The 22,806-nt window shown below is 43.1% G+C and overlaps 1 protein-coding gene across 3 annotated transcripts; it reads right to left on the bottom strand.

The window, feature by feature from the left end:
- Positions 1-7,160: 7,160 nt before the first annotated feature.
- AGT (angiotensinogen) lies at positions 7,161-22,532 on the bottom strand. 3 transcript variants are annotated; one of them, XM_045010338.1, is made up of 5 exons: positions 22,409-22,532; positions 16,991-17,807; positions 10,535-10,802; positions 9,634-9,778; positions 7,161-7,759 (listed from the first exon to the last, which is right to left on the bottom strand). In XM_045010338.1, the coding sequence occupies exons 2-5, from the start codon at positions 17,781-17,783 to the stop codon at positions 7,571-7,573; spliced, it is 1,395 nt and encodes a 464-aa protein (XP_044866273.1). In that variant the 5' UTR covers positions 17,784-17,807; positions 22,409-22,532; the 3' UTR covers positions 7,161-7,570. The 3 variants fall into 3 exon arrangements, with proteins under 3 accessions (XP_044866273.1, XP_044866274.1, XP_044866272.1); XM_045010339.1 differs by having other exon boundaries at positions 22,369-22,444; XM_045010337.1 differs by lacking the exon at positions 22,409-22,532 and adding an exon at positions 21,533-21,689.
- Positions 22,533-22,806: the final 274 nt, after the last annotated feature.

Genomic DNA, 22,806 nt, shown 5'->3' with positions numbered 1-22,806 from the left:
GCTGACATCTAGTATAAAAATGTGCCACTCGTGGCTACTTTCAGACCTCTAGAACTAATGAATACATATACAAGGGGAAAACTCTCCTGGAATAAAGAACTGTTCACTGGAATGAGAACATTTTATTTCTTGGGTATTGCAAAATTGTCACAAGTGTGTATTTTCCTCTCAGAGTTGGATCTTGCTGAGTCCTGTGGAAGAATGGAAAGCTTTTATTGTCCCTTTAGCTGATTTTTTCTCAGAGCTTATTTTATGACACTTCTCACCTGGAAGTATCCTGAAGTGCTTCACATGTTCTGGATCATTTTATCCACCAATGAAATGTAATCACATCTGGGATGAAACTCAAACAGTGTTAACAGTTCTTAGCCAACACTACACTGCAAAATTTTAAAATGGGAGGTGAAGACTGGTTAGTTGCACCCAGTCTGGAATTTAATCAGGCCACCAGCACGAATGGCACTCACTTATTGTGAGTGAGTAGTAGATCCTTAATTCTAAGAAGCAGCATTTGCTTCAGTATATTCAGTATGCAGATGGTGTTCTGCTCTATAATCCCAGCACATCAGACCTAGCTTCTTCAGTGGAACAAATATTACTGGACTTCTGTGAAATCAGGCTTAATATTGAAGAACTGGGTGAAGAAACTAGGACAGGCCTGCACAACTCGTAAAGCGGCTAGGGCCATATTACTCCAAAGAAAACAGCTGAGGGCCGAAACACCCCAACCCTGCAGAAACACTCCTCCCCCAGCGCTGCCCAGCCCTCCCCCTGAAACTTATCCCCCGCCCCAGCGCAGCCTGGCCCCACTGAAACACACACACACACACCAAGTATAAAGCCTCGCCGCCACTGCCCGCCCGGCTCGTCATTCCCCCATGAAATAAGGGGAAGGGAAAAGGGGGACAGTTTGAAGGGATTTTCTGGGGCTATGAGCTAAGGAGAGGGGAAAGTGGGGCAATGTGAAGGGATTGTATGTGACTGTCCAACACACAAACACAGGGGCCGCAGGGAGCCGGGAGGCAGTGTGATGGGGCCAGGGAAGGTCCCTGGACCAGGGAAGTGGGTAGCAGTCGGGGCAGGGCAGATGCAACACACACATATGTTTCCCCCGGGAATTTCCTGGCTGCCCACAGACAGTTCAACACCCCCCCCCCACCCCGCAATCACTACGGAGGCCGCCCTGGGACCAACCAGTGCAGTAGCCACCCCACCCCCAACCGAAGGGGGACCTTGGGGGGGGGTCTCGGCTCAGTTCCCCTCCCTCCCCCCGAGAGCTGTGGCTTGAGCCCAGGCCAGGCGCCCCTCCCCTCGCTCAGCACTTACCGGCTCTGCCTCGTGCCCAGCACTTCCCGCCTCAGCGGGCCCCAGAAGTGGTGCACTCACTGTACACCAGGCATGGGGAGTGGGAGATGGAGACACGTGCAGTTCTGGCTGTTAGGGCGGTTGGAGCATGGCGTGTGTGGGGCTGTGAGGTGGGGGCCCCCCAAGGCAGGGGGCGAACCCAACAGCCCCACCCCCCACCCCCGCTTGCCCGTGGGCTGCACAGTGAGCCCACGTGGGCTGCATGTGGCCCGGGGGCTGCATGTTGTGCAGGCCTGAACTAGGAGAATTGCTGAGCATGGTTTGAGTGGCGTTCAAGGTGCTGGCTTTAATCTCTGAAGACCTGAATAGTTTGGGGCCTGGTTATATGAGGGACTGCATCTACTCAGGCTGTACTGTCATAGTTGAGATCAACAGCGGCACTCAAGTTAGAGTTCTCTCAATATGAATGAGGGGAAGATGGTTTCCCATAAGTGTCTTGACACTAGGATTCTCCTTGGTCCAGAGCCTGCATTTATTAACCTTCCAGGAGCACTGCACAGCCCACCTCTTTTCAGACATCAAGGAAGGCTGAAGATTTGCAGCGAAGGAGTTGGAGATGATAGAATGTCTACATGGTGTTTTATGCCATGTCTGGGTAGAGTGTATAGATTTTGTCAGAGGCTATTACTTGGAGATGGTATTGTATTAAAAATATACTATGAAAAGCTTTAATTTTCTCAAGGTTTCTCAGGCTTTGGGTGTTTCCTGAAGCCCTAGCTAGGTCCAGTTGTTTTACATGTAAAAGGCGATAGAGAACGAGGCTTTTTATAGTAGTAGCAGCAGTGGTTTGTTTTGCAAAGATGATACACTGAATATTGTCAAAAGTGATAGATAGCATTGTGTGGAACCCACCATGTGCTTGTCCTGACAAGCAGACTGATAAGTCAGTACCTTTACTGCCCTGGATTGAGGACTTGTAATGCCTTGGACTTAACTAATGCTGGATTTTGTGTGTAAGGTGGGCTGTGCATGACTGTTTGCTACGCCTGTCACTTTTCTCAAATATAATCGAGTCCTCTTCCTATCTTTTTAATAAAATGCAGTTTGAATTTTGCTATTCTCAAGCTATAACTGTCAGCTTCCCACTGAGTTTTAAATACAGCATGTGACATCCTGACTGAACAAAAGAATACATTGAAGTGTATTTTGACAGTGTGTTCAGTATATAGTATGCAGTAAGAATTTTTCACATGTTCAGAATCCACCTTTTAATTTAAATGTAATAGAATCTGGCCTCCATTTTCTAGATTTACAATATTACTGTCTCCATTTCTGTAAAATAGTGGAAAATCATGTCTGACTGGTAGCCATTGATTGTCATTTAAATTGCAGTCAGCATCTCTTCTTGAAAACCAGGAATAATGCCTTTGTTAGTGCTGTGGAAGATGGACATATTTTTTTTAAGATTCATGGAACCACTTTTTACTTTGTGAAATGCGCATGGATTTAAATTCAACTATATTCCTGACATAGTGAATTCCAAAGCCTGCATGGGCCACTAGGTGCAGATGGAATATTTTGTGCTTTATTTGCCAAATCTTTTTCTCTAAACCACAAAGTTCTTTCCTCCTCTCAGGACCCCCACGCCCATATGTGTATATAGTTCAATTTCTTTTCTGCTCAAGACCAGCTTTAAATTGAGAAGAGGAAGCAACGACCATATAGCAAACAAGTGAAGACTTAAAGGCTCTTCTGGCTGTTATACAAATGCATATTTACATCTTAGTTTTCTACATCAGTATCCCTAGTCTGTTCTATTTTTGGTAAAGAAAGGAGAGTAGCATTTCAATACCTTTTGGTGAGATTTGCAATAACCTCTTACAAGATGCCAGATGAGAGGTGAAGTGGTCCCCTCTTTGAAAGCTGTTTAACAAGTCACACTTTCCAAATAGTGTAGGGGAAGTGGAACAGGAGAATCTACCTTATCTCTACAGTAAATACTTTGATAGAGTGTTTACCTCCTTCTTTCAAAAACTCATTGGATTTTTCAGGGAACATCTAGTTATGAAAGATCCCGATTCTGCACCCTACCTCTAGTCCTCTTCTATCATTTTTCCACAACTGGCTACTCCTAGAAACTGAGCATTTTGTGTATAAAGTACGGTAGATTCATGGTCTCAAAGGCCTTAATGGACTTCCTGAAGAGTCTGGCTCTTCTCCCTTTTTAGTTTACAGAAAAGTCTTGAAGTAGGGTTTCTTTTGGTTGCGAGGAGTGGTTGCGGTGAATATCATGGATTATGACTGAAAAGCTTTATTACAAAAACTTTTTGTAGTATTTTTTAAAGATTGATTGAAGTCTGGATTCTTCTGATCTCCAGAAGTTTATTCCACAGCCAGATCCTCTCAGCTGAGCGTACTGTTTTCTCATTCTCCTCTTCTATCAATCACCACAGTTCCACACTTTCTTCAGGTGGGAAGAAAGATGGTCTTGTTTTAAATAGAAAATAGCTTACATCCACATTAATATATTAAGTTAATCAATTAGCTCAGTGTTTAACTACTTCATTCTATGGACCATTGTTAGAGAGTCTTCTCCTTTCTCTGCCATATCCCCTATCTGCCACTGCATTGTTCGCTGAATATTTCATTTTGTGAACTATTGGTGAGCCACAGACTTCAGCTGAGAAGCCTGAAATCCCCACAGAGTAGGGCATTATTGTACCAATCAAAAGGCTTTGAGGAATTTAATAGAAAAACCAGGACTATCAAAAGGTATGAAATGTGAGAAGTAATATGGCAGTATCCTGAGTCTTGACACATGAATGGGAAGTTATAGATAAAGAAAGTACTTATGAGTAATAGAAAAGCTTAATGCCCCAGCTGTCCTTTTAAATAAAATGTTTGTTTTGTTGAGAAATGACAGACCTAAAATGTGATGTTTTTGTTTGTGGTGTGCCTCAATAGAATTTATACTGCAGTTGTACACTGTAAAATAAGATTAGTGTAAGAACAGCCATACTGGGTCAGACCAAAGGTCCATCTAGCCCAGTATCCTGTCTTCTGACAGTGGCCAATGCCAGGTGCCCCAGAGGGAATGAACAGAACAGGTAATCATCAAGTGATCCATCCCCTGTCACCCATTCCCAGCTTCTGGCAGACGGGCTAGAACACCATCCCTGCCCAAGCTGGCTAATAGCTATTGGTGGACCTATCCTCCATGAACTTATCTAGTTTTTTTTTTTAATCCTGTTGTAGTCTTGGCCTTCACAACATCCTCTGGCAGGGAGTTCCACAGGTTGACTGTGCATTGTGGGAATAAATACGTCCTGTTTGTTTGTTTTAAACCTGCTGCCTATTAATTTCATTTTGTGACCCTTAGTTCTTATGTGAAGGAGTAAATAACACTTCCTTATTTACTTCCTCCACACCAGTCAGGATTTTATAGACTATCATATTCCCCCTTAGTTGTCTCTTTTCCAAGCTGAAAAGTCCCAGTCTTATTAATCTCTCCTCATACGGCAGCCGTTCATACCCCTAATAATTTTTGTTGCCTTTTTCTGAAACTTTTCCAATTTCGATAAATCTCTCTTGATGGGGCAACCACATCTGCACGCAGTATTCAAGATGATATTTTCTGTCTTATTATCTACCCGTTAATGATTCCCAACATTCTGTTCACTTTTTTTAATCCTGCTGCACATTGAGAGTGGATATTTTTCTGAAAACATCCAATGACTCAATTCATTCTCTCCATAAGTCCTGCACAAATATGCTCAGTTTAGAGAGCTTTTCTAAATGCCAGCTTTGCAGATTCACCCTTGGGCATGAAAATCAATCTGGATTCTCCCTGGCTTATGCATCATCCCCAGTACTAAAGATCCTGCAGCTTTACCAGTTCTGGTGGTGAGCCAGAGAGGAGGTGATCTTTCTCTCATGGCTTTATTGACTTTGCAGGGCGAAGGAGAGTAAAAAGTAGTAAACTTTTAAAACTCATAACAGACAACGGGAACAAATCAAAGTACAGTGCATTTTTATATAGGCACCGAGTCTTTAAATGCCATGTAAACTTGCATCTCATCCTCACAATGCTGCAGTTCTTGAGCCAGCATTTACCACTCCCTAGCCTTCACTGTTACTCAAAATCCACTCCTTTTTGCCTGTAGCAGTGTATCCCTTTCCTCTGGCGCATGTGCTCTCCTTTCCTCCTCACTAAGCATCCACTGCATGGGACCACTGCTACACGCATCTCCCATTCTGCTAAGTGCTCTCATTAGTATTACCTGGGCAGAGCAGGGAAGCCGGACAATATGGAATTCCTTGTCTGTGGATAGTGCTTTTTTGCTACAGAACTCCCTAGCACCCTGGCTAGGAGTGTTTTCTGTTTGCTGAATGATGCATGTGGGGTAATAGTCTTCACTGGGAAAATAAAGCCTCTTGTGCTTTGATGATGAGAAGAGACAGGTTTTTAAATCAGTACCAGATTTCTGAAAGTTTGGCAGTTGTCTATATTACACTGGCATCTATGCCCATGTACATGGTGTGCTAAGTTACAGCTTAACTTCTGTTGTAAAATGTGAATCTAAGGGTACGTTTATACTTACCGCGCGGGTCGACGCGGCGAGTTCGACTTCTCGGAGTTCGAACTATCGCGTCTGATCTAGACGCAATAGTTCGAACTCCGGAAGCGCCGCGGTCGACTCCGGTACTCCACCGCGGCAGGAGGAGTTGGCGGAGTCGACCTTGGAGCCGCGGAGTTCGCTTCCGCGGCGTCTGGACGGGTAAGTCATTCGAACTAGGGTAGTTCGAATTCAGCTACGTTATTCACGTAGCTGAATTCGCGTACCCTAGTTCGACCCCGGGGCTGTGTGTAGACCAGGGCTTAGACTTACAGCAAATCTCAAAAGTGGGAATGAATAAGGGATCCAGTTATAAACTGTATGTTAACTATAGTACTGACAAGGCCATTTGTAAATGTTTTATTTGTGAATTTTTCCTAGTTTAAATATTTAAAGTTAAAGTTAAAGTTGCTTATGTATACAATGCAAGCACAGTATTTAAATGTTAGTGTCTTCTGGAATATGTACAGCATAATCAAATAAGTATATAGATAGTGTATTTGAAATCATAGTCTTTCCAGGTTTGGCTGTATTAGTTACTCTTGTCCATTAGGATGTGTAAAAGGTTGCATTCTGGAGCATTTTAGCACTATTTGTAGAGTGCCGACAGTGTGTTGTGTGCTTTACAGACAGGTTGTCAGACAAGGGGTGAAATCCTGGCTCCTTTGAAATCAATGGCAAAACTCCCATTCACTTCAGTAGGTCCAGGATTTCATCCAAGGCCCCTACCTCTACAAATTTACAATCTAAGGGCCTGATTAAACTCCCATTCCCAATAGGGAATCTATTGACTTCAGCGCCTTGACTGATTGGGCCCTAAGAGCTTGGTTCTGCAACCTTGACTCGTATGTTGTGGCACTTACTCATGTCACAAGTCCAAATTACTTCCAATGGGACTACATGCTTGAGCTAGAACTACTGTACTCGATGAGAGTTAAGAATTACAGAGCTGGGCCCTAAATAGTAGTACAGTAGTTTCTTTCATTAAGGTCATCATAAATGTGTATAATAAATGGCGCTTAGTGTAGATGTCTAAATAATGATTTGTGGTTTTAAAAAAAATCCGAACTTTTCTAGTGGAAAAATAAGGCTTTCCAAAGAGGTGTGTAATAACATTGCTCTTTCAGTTCATCAGTGCAAACCAACCTTATTTTAGCTTCCCAATACAGTTAGGAAATGCATATTATTTTCCATTCGGATGGGGAGGTGGTGGGGGAGAGAAACATCCCAAAAGCATGCTCACAAGGTATTGTTTTAATACTACTGCTGTAATACAATCTGTGCTGCTCCCACACAACCACCCAACTTTTCAAATGTATAAAAGAGCTGCAGATACCCCCTTCTTTATATTTCTCTGCAATAACACACCAGTTACGTTAGGCAGTCAAACTTCACACTGGAATCATCATGTTCCCAACAGACAGACAAAAGATTTTCCTCCCTCTCAGTGGATGACTAATTTGGGGGAAAATACACAATTATCACTAGCATTTTATCTTTTAAAAGTTGTATTTGAAATACCCTCTGCTTCATTTCAAAGCTAACTCCAGCTGCTCAACAGGATCATAGCTAGAAGAGGGAAATGGGGACTAGATGAGATGCTTTGCCCTTCTTTCCACTCCCCCCGCCCCACCCCGCAGCCCTTGGCTTTAAAAACCGTTCAGTGGGTTTGTTACTCTGCCAATTAAAACCATTGCCTTTGAATTCTTCTCATAAACTGCTAGTAGGAACGGTTTGTTCAGTGTTACTTCCAGTGGCAGTGAGCCTCCATTTTCTTCTAAGAGGTCTTCTGGTAGATCATCTCCGTTCTTCAGTTTGAAAAGGGCCTTATTTATAACCTGAAAAGCAAATATACAAGTGAATCTGGAGTCACCAGAGCATGAAAGTATAGTGATAAATGAAAGCCTATGAAGTATTTTCATTTATTTGTAATAACCAGTGACATGGAGATCAGCAGTAAACACATAAGATGCAGTTTATAGATCATTGAAGTGTTTGTTCCAATAAAGTGCACACACCAAAAAAGAAGCTAGACAACTGCAAACAGTCAGCCTGATTCTATGGGTTAAATATAGAAATCCTATTAACTTTGATGGGGTGAGATTTCACCCTAATCAGTCCATCTAGGTAGAAAAATCAGGAGTAAAGTCACAAATGCTGTCTCCAAGACCACCTCCCTAGTCTTCCCCCTCAGGGCTGAAGGTTAGGTCTCTGCCCTCAAATAGGTAATGTCTCTCACTTCCTGACAACCTCATTGCACTGGTTTTCTGCACAGACTTATATCTTTACCTCTGACTTAAATTCCAGGTGCTGACTCCTTTCTGCTGATTGCCCATTAACAGGGTGAGAGAGAGTTCCTGATAGGGGCAGTTTTTATTAAAGTCAGGTTGGCACTTTTGGAGCAACAAAAACCTACCCCAGCATTCAGAAGCTTTCCTTCCATTGCTCAGTGCCCATCTCTCAGCTTCTGAGACCTACCTGATTTCCAGAGTTATCTACCTGGGTATTAACTTGCAAAGGATAAATCTTGTAAAGGTTTGAAAGAAGATTCATTAGTAACACATTAAATCAGCCATTGATTATATGGAAATTAGTTGACAGATGAACTAGCTGATGTTTGTACCGTGCTTTGAATATGAATAGTGCTATAGAAAAGCAGCGTGTGTCTGTAGTAACTGAACACACAAAAACAAGGTAAAATAAATAACCATTCCGATATGATGCACAGTTGTCATCTTAACAGTCTAGTGCAGCTGTTGTATCCTTGGGGGCAACAGTTTTAAGAAGCAGTCACTGGAGACCCAGAGAGCTGTAAACCTTGGAGCAGCCATTTATTGCCACACACAGAACTAACCAACAACCAGCCAAAACTGGCTGGGCTATCCTCTAATAATCTAACTCAGTTGCCATAGCAACACAGGATTCTATTACCAGACAACCAAATACACAAGGGGGATGGGTTCGAGTTGGGGAGGTGTCGCAAGTGCGGGATTGGCATTAGTGGATGGCAAGCAGGGCAATTGACCCCACCACAGAGGGCCCTACAAAGCTAAGTTATATGCTTCAGTCCATGCTCAGGCTTAGGGAGGGGAGGATCAAAAAAAAAAAATTAAGTCCAAAGTGAGCTGCCAGCACAAAAAGGTTGACAAATACTGGTCTAGTGTGTCCATGTTCCAGATGCAGGTTTCAGGTAAGGTTGCAGCTCCTGTGCCCCATGGGCTTTGTAATATTCAGGGAGGGCACTGAACGGCTGAATACCTACAGCCCTCCCTCAGCTACAGAGGTTACACTTTGAGCTTGCTGAAATATTCATAGTGGAATACCTTTGTCAAAGCATGCTCCTGCTCATAAACAAACAAACAAAGTTCTATTACATTATTTATAATTGACAGGGACCCTGTCTCCCTATATTTTTGTACAGTGCCTTATGCAATAGGACCTCAAACCTGAGTTTTTGATTGTGGTGCTATTTTAATGCATGTAGTAGCAATGATGTCTGAACTGTTTATGCAAACAAACTTCAGCCTGGGGGTTGCTCCCAGAGCAGTTACTTTGTTGCTCATGGCCATTCAGTATGGCCCTTCCTTTCCCCACGCCCCCGCCACACCACTGTCTTTGCTGTTTGTCATGTTATATTTTTAGCTGATTTATATACATTTGGACAAGATACATGGGTGAAGGTGTTTCTTAATACGGATGGTGTGTACTGTACCTTTCCAACAGTAAGATTGGCATCACTTATTTTAGTAAGATTTGCTTTCTTCCCCAGCAGTGCAGACAAATTCATGTTCGTGAGCAGTTCCTGAAGGTCATACATGCTTTGTATTGTTAACTCTGGCAAAGATAATTTAATATGTCTGTGGAAAATATATTTAAAAAAAGAAAGGTATAAATGATTATTCAACCAATATCTATTGGGGGGAGGCATAAAATGACATTGGATTTTAAAACCAGTAGAGGCTAAACAGAGGTGTTATGCATATAGGCATACAAGAATAATCACTTTTCAGTGTCACAGACCAATAGAAGCTGTGTGAGCTGTTTCTGAGGGGTAACTTGCCCACTATTATGCGTGGAGTGATAATGAAATATGGCCCCGATCCAGTAAAGTATTTAGGTAAGTGTTTAACTTTATGCATGAGTAGCCCCATTGATGGGGCCTGTATTACCAATTCTAGCAAGGCTTTTGTTTGTTTTTTGCTTTTTTGGGAAGAGGCAAAATAGCAGGGGTAAAATCTTGGCCCCACTGAAGTCAAACTCCAATTGACTTCAATGGAGCCAGGATTTAACCCCAGAATCCTGGTTATCAACACATAAAAGGAGGGGACAAAATAAGGGTGAAAGGTTGTGACTTGAGAACACACACAGTTGTACGAGCTAGGATAAATACAAGGGCTAGCTTTCCTCATGCTTCTACACAACTGATCATCCCCTGGTGTAACGGTGTTGCACAACCAGATGCATTGTTGTGTTTCAGAAGGGTTGTTATGCCTTTCTCAGAAGGATCTCGCCACTGTTAGGGAGAGGAAACTGGCTAGCTACGGGCCATTGGCTTGTTCTGTTTTAGTAATCCCTATATTCTTATTTGAGATTGTTTGTACATTTAAATATACCTTGGGGATAGATTTTGCAGCCAAGTAGAAGATGGATGCAAGGAAAGTTCTGACTCTATCTGGTTCAGGTCATTGCTGTTGATGGGCTGCACCAGTACAAGTAAAGCGTTCTCACTGACAGGAACTTTGATTACGGAAAAATTCTTGCTGTTGTCCCTCTTGTACTGAAATGTTCCAGTTACGGACATCATAGGTACCAGGATCTTTGTGCTTGAATCAGTCCAGAACTCCTGAAGCTCTTTCACTTGGGAGGCTCTCTTCACATTGGCTGAAAACCAGATTGAGAAAGGGAGGAGGTCCAATGTATTTATGTATTATCGCTATTTAATCATTACAAGAGTCACTTTTTCTTTTGAGAATACAAATGTTACATTGTGTAAGAGAATTACATGCCTAATGTTAACTATGTGAGTGTACATGCTGTGCTGCTGAATGCACCCGGGAAGGCAAAGGCTAAGGTACCTATGGCACCATATGTAAAAGAACCATCAGACTGTTATTGGGACTACTATGGTCATTCAACAGTTTCCTATTGTTGTATTCAAATGTTTTGTATCTGATGAATATTAAAAAGAAACTCAAAAATTGATATAATATTGTTGGAAAGTAGGACTTGTCTTAACCTGAGAGCTAGTCTCCATCATTAAATAGATATATTTAGGCATGGCTGAATTTGATTGTATTTTTTAAAATAATTTTAGATGAATAATACCAGTTTATTTTTAAGATTTTTTTTCTATTTTGATTTATGTAAATTTTCACAATTGCACAAAATTATGGTTTTAAGCATTTTTTTTATTTTTATAAATTTAAATTTTCATAGTTGCAGAAAATTATGTGGTGGTTAGACAATTTAATGACAGTAGATGTAGAGATTCAAAAAGTTTCAGCTTTATAACCATTAAAACACACATTTTCAACATTGTGACAAAATATACAAAGTAAATATCCTTAAATCAAATTCTAAGAAGTTCTCAAGCAGCATGTTTTTAATTTGCCTACCTGTAAATTTTTATAATCTATTAAACAGTTTTTTCATCAGTTTGTGAGTGCACAGTGAACTTGACATTTACCAATAATCTAGTCCTTCCAAGCCTAGATGTATCAATATTTTTAGTGTCAAATATGTTATGAATAATAAATATGGAAAATGAGGCTGCTGTGAGCACATGTAATGTACACACTAAGTACATTACAGTACAGCAATTCTTGCCTCTGAAACACGCTTGCATGAGAAAAGTATTATGCACCTTAAAGAAGAAATGGATAAGAAGATACATGAAAGAAGTATACATAATAATGAAGGGTAGAGAAGGTATATTGTCCACAGGTATTCACCTCTTATCATAATATAAGAATAAGGGGACATAAACTGAAATTAAAAGGAAGCAAGTTTAAAATGATAAAAGGAAATTTTTTTTCATACATGGTAAAAAAAAATAGCCTGTGGAACTCATTGCCACATGATATTAGAGGCCAAGACTACAGCAGTATTCAAAACCAAATTGGATATTTATATGGAAAACAAGCATATCCAGCATTGTAAAAGTAAATATGTTTTTAAGGAGTTTCGGAACCCTCACACTTCAGGCCATACCATAAACCAACCTCTAACTATTTTGGGTTAGGAGAAAATTTTCCTGGGGTGGGGGGGGAAGTGGCAGGTTATCCCACAGCTGCCTCCTGTAGGGATTCTTTTTGCTTCTTCCTAGGTAGCTAGTGCTGCTCTCTGTGAGAGCCAGGACACTGGATTAGCTGGACATAGGGTCTGCTCCAGCACAGTTCCTATGATCCTATTAAATAAACATAACTCTCACTTTGAGTCACCTCACTCTGATCAGAGAGCTAATCTCACTGGGATTATTAAACACAAACCCAAAACCTGCAATTTGAACCCTGAACACAGTTGAGGAACTTCACTTGCTGGTGATATGTTATTTTGCTAAATGCTGTCAGTGAAAAGTACTTGGTTTGGCAAACAAATCAGCAACACTGACATCTCCGAGAGCTTTGCCATTGACTTTGGGTGCAGGGTCAACCTCATTACCATTTGGTGGGCCAGATCCTCAGGAACTGTAAATCTGCACAGTTCCATTGACTACACAGATTTCCCCAGCTAAGTATCTGGCCAACTGTTTTGTAAATCAAGATGGGATATTTGTCTAAAAGATAAGCTTTAGGAATTATTTGGGGAAGGTCTATGGCCAGTGTTCTACAGGAGGTCAGACTAGATGATCACAGTGGTCAATTCTGGCCTTGGAATTTATGAATACTGTGTGTATTTAATTAAAAGTTCTTTCCCACTTACTCCTGCTGAATATAATGATGTGACAAATGGGCTGGCAAAGTCTCAGTAGCTTGGTGATTGCTTTCAATATTTCTGGAGGGTGAATATTTCATCTTCAATATTTTTGGAGGGTGAATACTTCCCAGGATAGAATCCCCCATTGTGTAAGTATGCCCTCCGTTCTCTGTTCCTCTCTCTATACATTTACAGTTAGTCATATTAAAGTGCTTTTTTCTTATAATAGGAAACGAAAGAAAGAAGCGAGTGCCTGTATAATAGGAAAAGATCATCTTAGCTGGACAACTGAAAGAAATGCTTTTTTACTGAGAGTCAGCTAGTATCAAGTCACTGCCTTTGTGTAACCTTTACACTGTTTTATCAAAGGAGAGCAGCCTATATCAAGAAGGACAAGAGAAGGGAGGGAGAAAGGCATAGAGGCTAGCAGAAATATGCTCAAACTCTAGGCTGACAAGCTAGGAGAGGACTCTGGACACACACACACACTCCACTGCACCACCACCAAGAGAGAACCATTTAGGGTGACCAGATGTCCCAATTTTATAGGGACAGTCCCGATTTTGGGGTCTTTTTCTTATATAGGTTCCTATTACCCCCCAACCCCCTACTGATTTTTCACATTTGCTGTCTGGTCACCCTAGAACCGTTGTTCATCTATGCTTCAAGTAATATTTCCCATACTTAGTAACACAATTTTTGCACCCACCTAGTAGAGCAGGTCAGAAAATGGCTTTCTATTCTGTGGAAAACGTTGACCTTTTGTCAAAAAACCAAGCATTTTCCATTGAAAACCAATGTTTCAGGGTTTTCAATTAAGTGTCTGTGGTTTGCAGGAAACGTAGACTTTCTGTGGAAAACGTTCCACTGAAAAACAGTCTGGATGTGGAAAATTTTCACCCAGTCCTACCATCTGACTGTGCTGTTGTAGGATCCAGCTTCTTGTGTTGATTTTTAATTATTTATTTTTGCAACTTTGAAAAACATTTTCTAACCACCCCACCCCATCCCAATAAATTGTGTTTAATCAAGCGTGGCCTGCAAGGAATTTCAAAAATGGTTCTTGTTGCCTTTTGTTGTGGCTGTACTATGCTTGACAGTCCCTTTATGAACATGGTGGTTGTACCACAATACATTCTGTAGTGTGGAGAGGGGCTCAGTCTTTACTTAAAATCACTATATATAAGTGTGTTACAACTTGGGGGTCTAGAATAGTGAAACCTTGGTTTCTAATTGGATCACTACCACCTAGACAGTCCCATGGCTATGGGTAATATCTTATGATCACATGTAATATAGCCTAGAAGAATTTGATATATTTTCCTTTCCTGCGTTTACTGGGAGAAAATGTGAAGCTTGTAAGTGTAAGCTAACATGGCTGCTCTTCAGTAAACAGAAGAGCCAAGCTAGATCTGCTGAACCGTAGGGATGGGCTGCAGCAATGGTTATTTTCTAATTCCCCCATGTCTGAACTGCTTTTCTCCAGCCCCCATGTGGAGTCTGTGGCACGTGTGTGTATGCATCCTCCTCCTAAGAGAGCAGATGAAATAGAGCTAGACTGGTGAAGCAGAGAGACATGACACACGTACATTCCTAAATCAAACAGTGAGTTTTTAACTCAGGGGAAGGCGATCCAAAGAAATAGCTTTGTTATAGAAAATGCTACCCACTCACAGCATAAGTTAAAAGGTAAGATTAATCTCATAATAATACCTGTTATTTCTACAGCACCAACACTGAGCTAAGCACCTTATAGACCAATCTGAAGATAAGCTTACTGCCTCAAAGAGCTAGCGCCTTTCATCTGAGGATCTCAAATTAGTTTACTGAGGCCTGGTTTATCCTAAAAAGTTAGGTTGACTCAGCTACATTCCTCAGGAGCGTGAAAAATCCACACCCCTAAGCAACATAGTTAAATTTACCTAAGCCCTGCTGTAGAGAGCGCTAGGTCTAATTCTTCTGTCCACCTGGCTACTGCCTCTTAAGGAGGTAGATTACCTATGCTGACATGAGAACCCCTCCCATTGGCATAGGGAGTGTCTACACCAGTGGTTCTCAAACTTTTGTACTGGTGACCCCTTTCACATAGCAAGCCTCTGTGTGCGACCCCACCTTATACATTAAAACACTTTTTTATATATTTAACACCATTATAAATGCTGGAGGCAAAGTGGGGTTTGGGGTGGAGGCTGACAGCTCACAACCCCCCATGTAATAATCTTGTGACCTCCTGAGGGTTCCTGACCCCCAGTTTGAGAACCCCTGGTCTACACTGAAGTGCTACAGTGGTGCAATTGTACCATTGTAGCATTTCATGTGTAGACAAGCCCTAGCATTAAAAAAATTGAAGCTCATCACACCCACGAGAGATAAGGAAGTCTGATCTCCAGCTTACAGGTGGGGAAACTGAGGCACAAAAAGCACCCAAGCTCCATTAGCCGTCTAAGTGTCATTGAATGTCAGTTGGAATTTAGGCACTTTTGAAAGGGGGACTTAGCTGCTGTTACTGAGGGTTTTTTGAAAATTTTACCCACATGGCTTAAGTGACTCATCCAAGGTCACAAAATGTGACAGTGGCACATCCAGGAACGGGACCCAGTTCTTCTGACTCCTAGGGCTCTAGCTTAGTCACTAGCCCACAATTCCTCCCCAGTCTCTTTTGGCCATTAATACATTGTGCAACGTATTTGACAATAGAGTTCTCGTCATTACAGTTGGTGGTCGCAGCCACTTGACCCCTTGGTATCACTGACCCAATGTTAAAATGTGCTCTCCACCCTTTAACAAAGACTTAGGATGAGGTTTTCCAAAGCACTCAGCACTGAGCTAACTCTGCTCCCATTGAAAGCCTGGTCAAACTCCAATCGACTGCAACAGGAGCAGAGTAGCCCAGCCCCAAGCCCATTTTGAAAAGCCTATTAATGGAGACCAGCACCAAAGTGACCGCAATATAACCATTTAATTAAATATTAATATTCTTTGGTTCCTGACTGTTGTCCCAGTAGTAGTGCATGACTCTCATGAGAGAGGCTGTATGGAAGTGGAGGCGTTCAATTTCAAGGATCCCAGCGTGCCTTAACAGACTGTAGGCATAGCCATTGCTCATCCACCCCTGAAGAGCAGCCACCTCTTGGATGGACTATGGCAGCTCCTGTGTGCCAGTAGCAGCCCAGTATTTTAGAAGGGAATGTGGAGGCTAACTATCCAACTGGAGCTACAGGGGGAGTTCTAGGTAAGCAGAAAGGAACTATCCTGGTTGGAATTGGCCAGAGCATCAGGTTGAGTTCTCCTATTCTTGTGAAACTCCTCTTCTTCTGAAAAATACGCTAGCATTTTTGGGGACCAGGAGCCCTTTCCACCTGTGCTGTGTGAAATGTGCAGGAGTGGAACCATTACTTTAGGACTTTGGCAGTACTCAGGGAGGTTTCTGATGTAGCATCTTTGCCCCGCCTGGGGCCCGCAGAACAGGCAGGCAGTGGGTATGATTGGTCTGTTTCATAGGCTGGGGACCCAAACCTATGGATCTCTACACAACTGGTCAGAGGAAATCTCCCTCCATTCTCCCCTCAGTCCTCATTACGCATGGCAATGACTCTGTGGCTGGCTGACAAATGTTGCTTGACACAGTCTGTCTGTAGATGGGGCACTGATGGCATATGCACCAGGGGAGAAGGATGACCTTGTGGTTAAGGCACGGGAGTGGGACTTGGGAGATCTGGGCTCAGTTTCTGAGACAGACTTCCTGTGTGACTCTGGGCAAGTCACTTACTTTAAATGCAGTTTCACATCTGTAACAGGGGGATTGTAATACTTCCTTTTTCCCACCCTTTGCCTTGTCTATTTAGACCATAAGCTCTTTGGGGGAGAGTGACTGTTTTTTGTCCAGCGCCGAGCACAAAGAGGAACTTGCTCTACCAACAATACAAACAGTACGGCTATTATTATTTATTAAGTGCAGTACTAAGGCCACATCTTGCAGCACTCTAGGGTTTCAGCTGAGGTCATCTAGCTGCTGATCAGGCCTGATCCTGCTTAACCTAAGAAAGCAAAGCCCAAGGTGGTAGAGCTGCGAGGTACAAAATGTGCTGGATTGCAGAAACAGATGAATCTGAGGTCATTAGCTACCCCCCTGAGATTGCCATTGAAATTCTTACCTTTAAACTGAATGTAAGTCACAAACAGCAGGGTGGTAGAAGGGTCTATATTTGTCAGTACATTCTGGGTTCTGCTGACATCTTTGCCCTTCACAAAGCTTTCGATTAATTCTGCTGCCTGACTTGGGTTCGTAAAGTCAACAGCTCGGGCATAGAAATAATCGGCAGAAGGGGCCAGGCTGTGCATGAGTGATTCGGATAAACGCACACTGGGAGCAGAGAAGAGGCAGGAAAGCTTGGTAAAAAGCGGATCTTCGGCTCCGCTTGAGAGGAGCAGGTCATCCATGGTCCTCAGGGTCAAAAGGACTTTGTGTCCATCCACTTTGGAGGTGCAGTCTGGGTCACCGGAGGGGGGAACGAATCCCAAGAAGTTCTGTAAATCAGCTGCCGTCTGTTCAGAGGCCCCTAAGTAGAACGACAACAAAGACCTGTAGAGATTGGTAGGTGACAGAAGAATGTTTTCACCCTTCAGCGTTTCCTTCAGCGCGCCATAGAAGCGCATACCAAGAACATGCACTAGGTCTTTCAAGTAGCTCAGCCTTTGGTCACGCTTGGTATCCAAGCTTTGTGTTCCCAGCTTGGTTTTGTCTTTCAGGTTCTCTTCGTAGGCAGGGATGGTTTGGGACTCAATGGAAATGGGGACAAACATTTTCTCCTCCTGTGTCAAGTTGTCCAGCTCCTCGCAGCTGCTTTTGTTATAGGAAAACAAATGGAAGGGGTGGACGTAGACCCGGTCACACACTATGGGGCTCAGGCACAGGAAGAAACACAGGAGGCTCACTGCTGGATTCATGTTGAAGAACAATTTCAGCAAAGTCTGTTTAAAAAAAAAAGAAAGTGTGGGGGGGAGGGTTAGCTAATTAACATGCCATTTACTTTGTTCCTCTCACGGGCAGTGTGAGATGTTAATATTGCTTTTCCTCACAGGTCAGGAAATCAGACTGGTGGGAGTTTTCAGAAGGGTTTAGTATTGGCCTAACTCTGACTGAAAACAATGGTAAAATATCCATTGAGCTCAATGGGAGCAAATGCTGGGTGCTCTTGAAGATCCCACCCCCAGTGTATGTCACTGCTATTCGTATAGCCCCCAGGCACATAGCATCTGTGTGCCTCTCATTTCAATGGGCATATCTTCACAACAGCCCTGTGATGTAAGGAAGTGCTATTAACCCCGTTTCACAGATGGACAACTGAGGCACAGAGAGATTGTGACTTGCCCAAGCTTATACAGGAAGCCTGTGGCAGAGCAGGGAATTGAAGCCACGTCTCCAAACTCCCACCCTGCTGCCCCCCACCTCACCAGCACTCCTCTGTGTATCTAATCATCATAGTACTTACAACTTATTTTCAAAATGCAGTAAAAACAGTCAGTAATTCTCACATGTGGGTTGTGTTCTCTCTCTCTACCTCTCTCCCTCCTTCCACGGAAACTTCAGCATTAGCAGATATTGGGATATTTTTTTCCACATTACTTCCCTGTAACAATTGCTATTCTAGAAGTCATGAACAACATTTTGCTATACTGGATTAGCAATTTCCATCTTGTACTGAGACAATTTTTGACTCTCATTTTACTTCACTAGAAATCCTATTTCACTGTGTGAGTTCACTCTGGATTTCTGAGCGTATCCATGAAGAGAGAGAGAGACACATGCCTACCCAATACTGATGTGTTCTTACACTTTTTGCATATTCTAATTGATCTTTACTGATATACCAAATTTTGCCTGTTTCTGAATTTTTGGAGCGTTGTCTTTAAATTTGAAGCCGTGGATTGGAAACCTGCATGTTTCATATTAAAAGGCGTCTTAATTTGTGAATTTGCAAGATAGTAACATCCATCGTACTTCAAAATGTGTTTATTTAGTGCCAGATTCTGACACCTTTCATCACAATGAAGAGTGCCTTACTCCATAAGTGGTTCTGCTGATTTGAGTAGAACCACTTATGGGGTATAATACAACTTAATGTGAGCAAGGGTATCAGAATTGGGTCCCTCTTCTAGCCCTTTCCTGGCTCTGCAGGGCTCATGAATGATGCAAGATGAGAAAACAGGCTCAGTTTTCAGCTCTGCTCTTTGGTAGTTGTAGAAGGTCTGACTGGCAGCTGCTGTGAATCTGGCAGTCTGACTGAGCCTGCTGAGAAGTGCCCTAGCAACATTGTCTGCAATGGGCTGTGTTCCTTTTCACCACCTTTCTTCTTGGTGCTCATTGTTTACGCTGATTGGTGGTGGTATGATCTGAATACATTCTGTGGGTGGCAGGCACTTTCATGGCATGATTTATGATACCCCATTGTCCAGATGGAAGGCACTACAGCTGAGGATCTCAAAGTGCGCAGTTAGTAATGCTGAGGCATTACCTCATTTTACAAATGGGAAGATTGAGGCACAGAGAAGTTAACTATGAACTAAAATTCACACCATTAGACAGATGCACTATCAGGTCTGCCTGCACACTAACATGTACATTTAAATCCCCAGTTGTGTACACCTCTCTAGCCACATGAGTGCAAGCTGGGGATTTGCTCATGCACAATAGAGTAGCTGGAAATTTGCACGCCTGCCTACTTAGTGAAAATCAGGCCCTAAGGGACTTGTTCAAGGTCACACAAGTCTGGGGAAGAGGACTGGAATAGAACCCAGCTTTATGGACTCCCAGTTCTATGTCTAAACTACAGATCTATTCTTTCTCCCTATTTAGCTAGCATACTACCTCCTTTATTAGTCCAGTCATGGCCTTCAGCACTACAACATTTCCTTCCTTCCTTCAGCAGCAGCTTTTGGCTTAAATCCATTGGTGGTGCTCAAAGCAAACTTCCCATCCCAGAGTTTCGATCAAGAGGCAGCTAAATCTCTAAGGCATCAAATTTATGTTGGGATTATTTAGTAAATTATAGCAGACTGCTTGCAACTAAACTGAGCAAGATGCTTTCCTGCGTAAGATGCTTTCCTGCTCCTCTTCTCATTAAAAGGCATAGCTACTCCTCCAGCAGTGCTGAATGTATTTCCAGCCAGATTGTCTCCTTAGCATTTCCCAGGTGATCAGTAGGCAAGTGCAACAGAAAGGCCAAGAATTAAAGGGCACTGCAATTCCATCCCTAGTCCTTATCTCTAATAGGACTTTAGCCCATTAGAAACCAAGTTTTAAGAATCCTTTCCCATGGTGAAAATGATTTTGTCCCATCTACACTAGCAGTGAAACTGTCTTCTGCCTTGGGGCATGTGATTACCAGGCTAGCTGTACTGTGTCCCTTCTCGGCATCTTTCCAGGTGCACCCCACACACATGGCAAGCTTCTCCTGGACTGGAATTCTGCAATTCATCCATTCTCAGAACAGGGCCTGAGTTATAGGCCCTGGTACTAATCATGTCTAATTCTAGGTCCAGCTGCCCTTGGACCCTGCCAGGGTATCTCAGTGGGAGCCTGAGCCAACATGTGCTTACAGTGAGAGAGAAACAACTTCTTCAAAACAAAGCCTGATTAATTTTGCCCCAAAGGTACACAGCTCTTAAAGAAGTCGGTTTAAACCAACACAGAGGCCTGACATATATGCCCTTACCTCAGCTGAACCTCTCTCTTTATCTGTAGCTTAGATGGCTCTGACTCGGGAGAGCAGCCTATGCTGCTTGCAGCCTTCGCTCTGTCAGCCTTTTCACTGGCACATCCTGGCCAGCCAGCCAGCCTCTCTCACTCATCCAAAACCCCCTCTGTTTTCTAATACCTTTCAGGATTTTTTGTCTCCTTTGATCCAGGCTTAGCCTTGGGGAAGTTACCCCAATTTACCCTGAATGGAGCCAGCTATTGTTACCTTAAATTCTTTGAAGCTGCATACTTGAGGGTACGGCCACACTGGGATAAAAGCCCCTCAGCACAGCCACAGCTGGTCCCAGTCAGCTGACTCAGGTTCATGGGGTTCAGGGACAGTAAAATTCTTGTGTAGACATTTGGAGTCAAGCTGGAGCTGGGGCTCAGAGACCCTGTGAGGGGGCAGGATCCCAGGGCCCAGGCTCCAGCCTGAGCCTGGATGTCTACACAGCAATTTTGCAGCCCTGCAACCAAAACCCAAGGCAGCTGACCCGGGCTAGCCGTGAGTGTTCACTTACTGAGTAGACATACCCTGAGAGGCTGTCTTGTCTGTGGGGCTGTTTCACATTTCCTGGGTTTCTTACCCACCCCCCTTTACAGCCTCCTTTGATTTTAACTCTGCATTCAGGCAGGTAACTGTCCCAAACTGAACAGGGAGACGGTCACACTCAATATTCATAAAAAACAGTACAGACATTCTCCCAGTTTGTCATAGCCCCATTGCTGGCCACCCTTGTTACCAGCAGGACAGTTTCCTAGTGCAGCCAGATCCATAGCATTACTTCTTCCAGATGAGCACTGAGGCTGTGCCTGTATCTGAAAGAGGAGATTTCACTCTCTGGGGATGCCAGTCCAGACCCTTTCACCAGTGCTAAAAAGTCATTTAAAAATTAACATTCAAAGCAAAACCATCTATTCAATCAACAGGTTTGCTAGCCAGTGTCCTTAGTCTCACCTTGCCCTCTTAGGGTATCTTCCGCAAACCCGGCTCCTCTCAGCACCTGCTGTATCTGAAGCACTCTACCATGACTGCTGGCATATTTATGCGTTTTCGAAAGGGAAGACCCTTTCCAGTGCTGTCTGCAGTGCTGTTCCACAGAGCTACATTGCATCACCAAGTGGAGGGGTGAGTGGAGGCTAGATCAGACCAGATGGGACCAGATGAAACATGAGTGTGGCTGAACACTAGACCTATTGGCGGGTTTACAGATCAATACACAACCTTTAACCAAGCATAGCACAGTCTTCTGTTATACGTTCACTGGCCTGGCCTGTGACTTTCTGTTATGCATATGGGCCCATAGTAATGCCAGATAAAAAGCCAGCTCATGTTCTTGTAACCTTTCACCCCTTTCCCTTCCCTGCTGACTACAGATACATTGCTACATTTAGGACCAAATTTGTTCCTGGAGTAACTCCACTACAGTGTGACTTTTTAAACCATTTTTAAAGCTAGCCTGTAAAGGCATTCTTCTGATAATTAGATGGGAGCCCTTTGTCAGGTTTTATCTGCACTAGAGTAGGGTTGCCATGGTTCTGGAGATTAATACAGGCCTAGTGATAGAACTTGGGCTTTCAGAAGACAAGAATCTCTTTCCCATCTTCCATTTTAGGCCATCCAGCAATATAGACTCCAGAGATAGAGGTGGCAGGATTCCACCTCAGGCAGAACTCTGACTGCAACCTGTGCAGCCATTAGGAACTCTAGGAAGCTGTTTGCTTTCCCCTCCCTAAAACACTGGTTGTACACACACAGACAAAGGGCTAGGCCTGTTTCCCAATTAATCCCACCTGGCGACAGCCACGTGAAGGGTACACAGAAAGCACACACCTCTCAAACCTGGTCACAAGTCAGTGCAGAGGATCCCAGTCTGGTTTCCCACGCTTTGGGTCTGATTTCAAGATGATGATTTGCTTCCTATATTATTCCCACCATTGCCTAATCCAGGTTACTCATTAGCTTTCCCCTCTTATCTGATTTCTGTTCAAAATGTTCTGGGATTTATTGCTGTGTTTTTCCATTGGTTATTAATCCTCATTGCCTCCTTCAGTGAAGAAGAGCAAATAGTGGCTGAAGAGCTGATTTCATCAGCTTCACAGCCATTATTTCCACTGTGTCCTACTTTCTCGTCTCTTTGGCAATATTGAAATTAAATCAGTCCTTGCCAGGTATTCTTACTGCCCTGCCGTGCCAACATGGAATCGTTGCTGTCAGATGGACCAATCTCA

Source organism: Mauremys mutica, chromosome 3, assembly GCF_020497125.1.
Source record: "Mauremys mutica isolate MM-2020 ecotype Southern chromosome 3, ASM2049712v1, whole genome shotgun sequence".
NCBI lineage: Eukaryota > Metazoa > Chordata > Testudines > Geoemydidae > Mauremys > Mauremys mutica.
Note: the sequence above shows the minus strand (reverse complement) of the source record. Positions and strands in the feature narration are given on the sequence as shown.

Excerpts from the sequence above, each read along its gene's own strand:
- AGT (XM_045010338.1), bottom strand. The coding sequence starts at position 17,783 with ATGAATCCAGCAGTGAGCCTCCTGTGTTTCTTCCTGTGCCTGAGCCCC. Across the intron at positions 10,803-16,990 it reads GACTTACATTCAGTTTAAAG|CCAATGTGAAGAGAGCCTCC; the intron begins GTAAGAATTTCA and ends TCTGGTTTTCAG. Across the intron at positions 7,760-9,633 it reads CCAATCTTACTGTTGGAAAG|GTTATAAATAAGGCCCTTTT; the intron begins GTACAGTACACA and ends TTTGCTTTTCAG.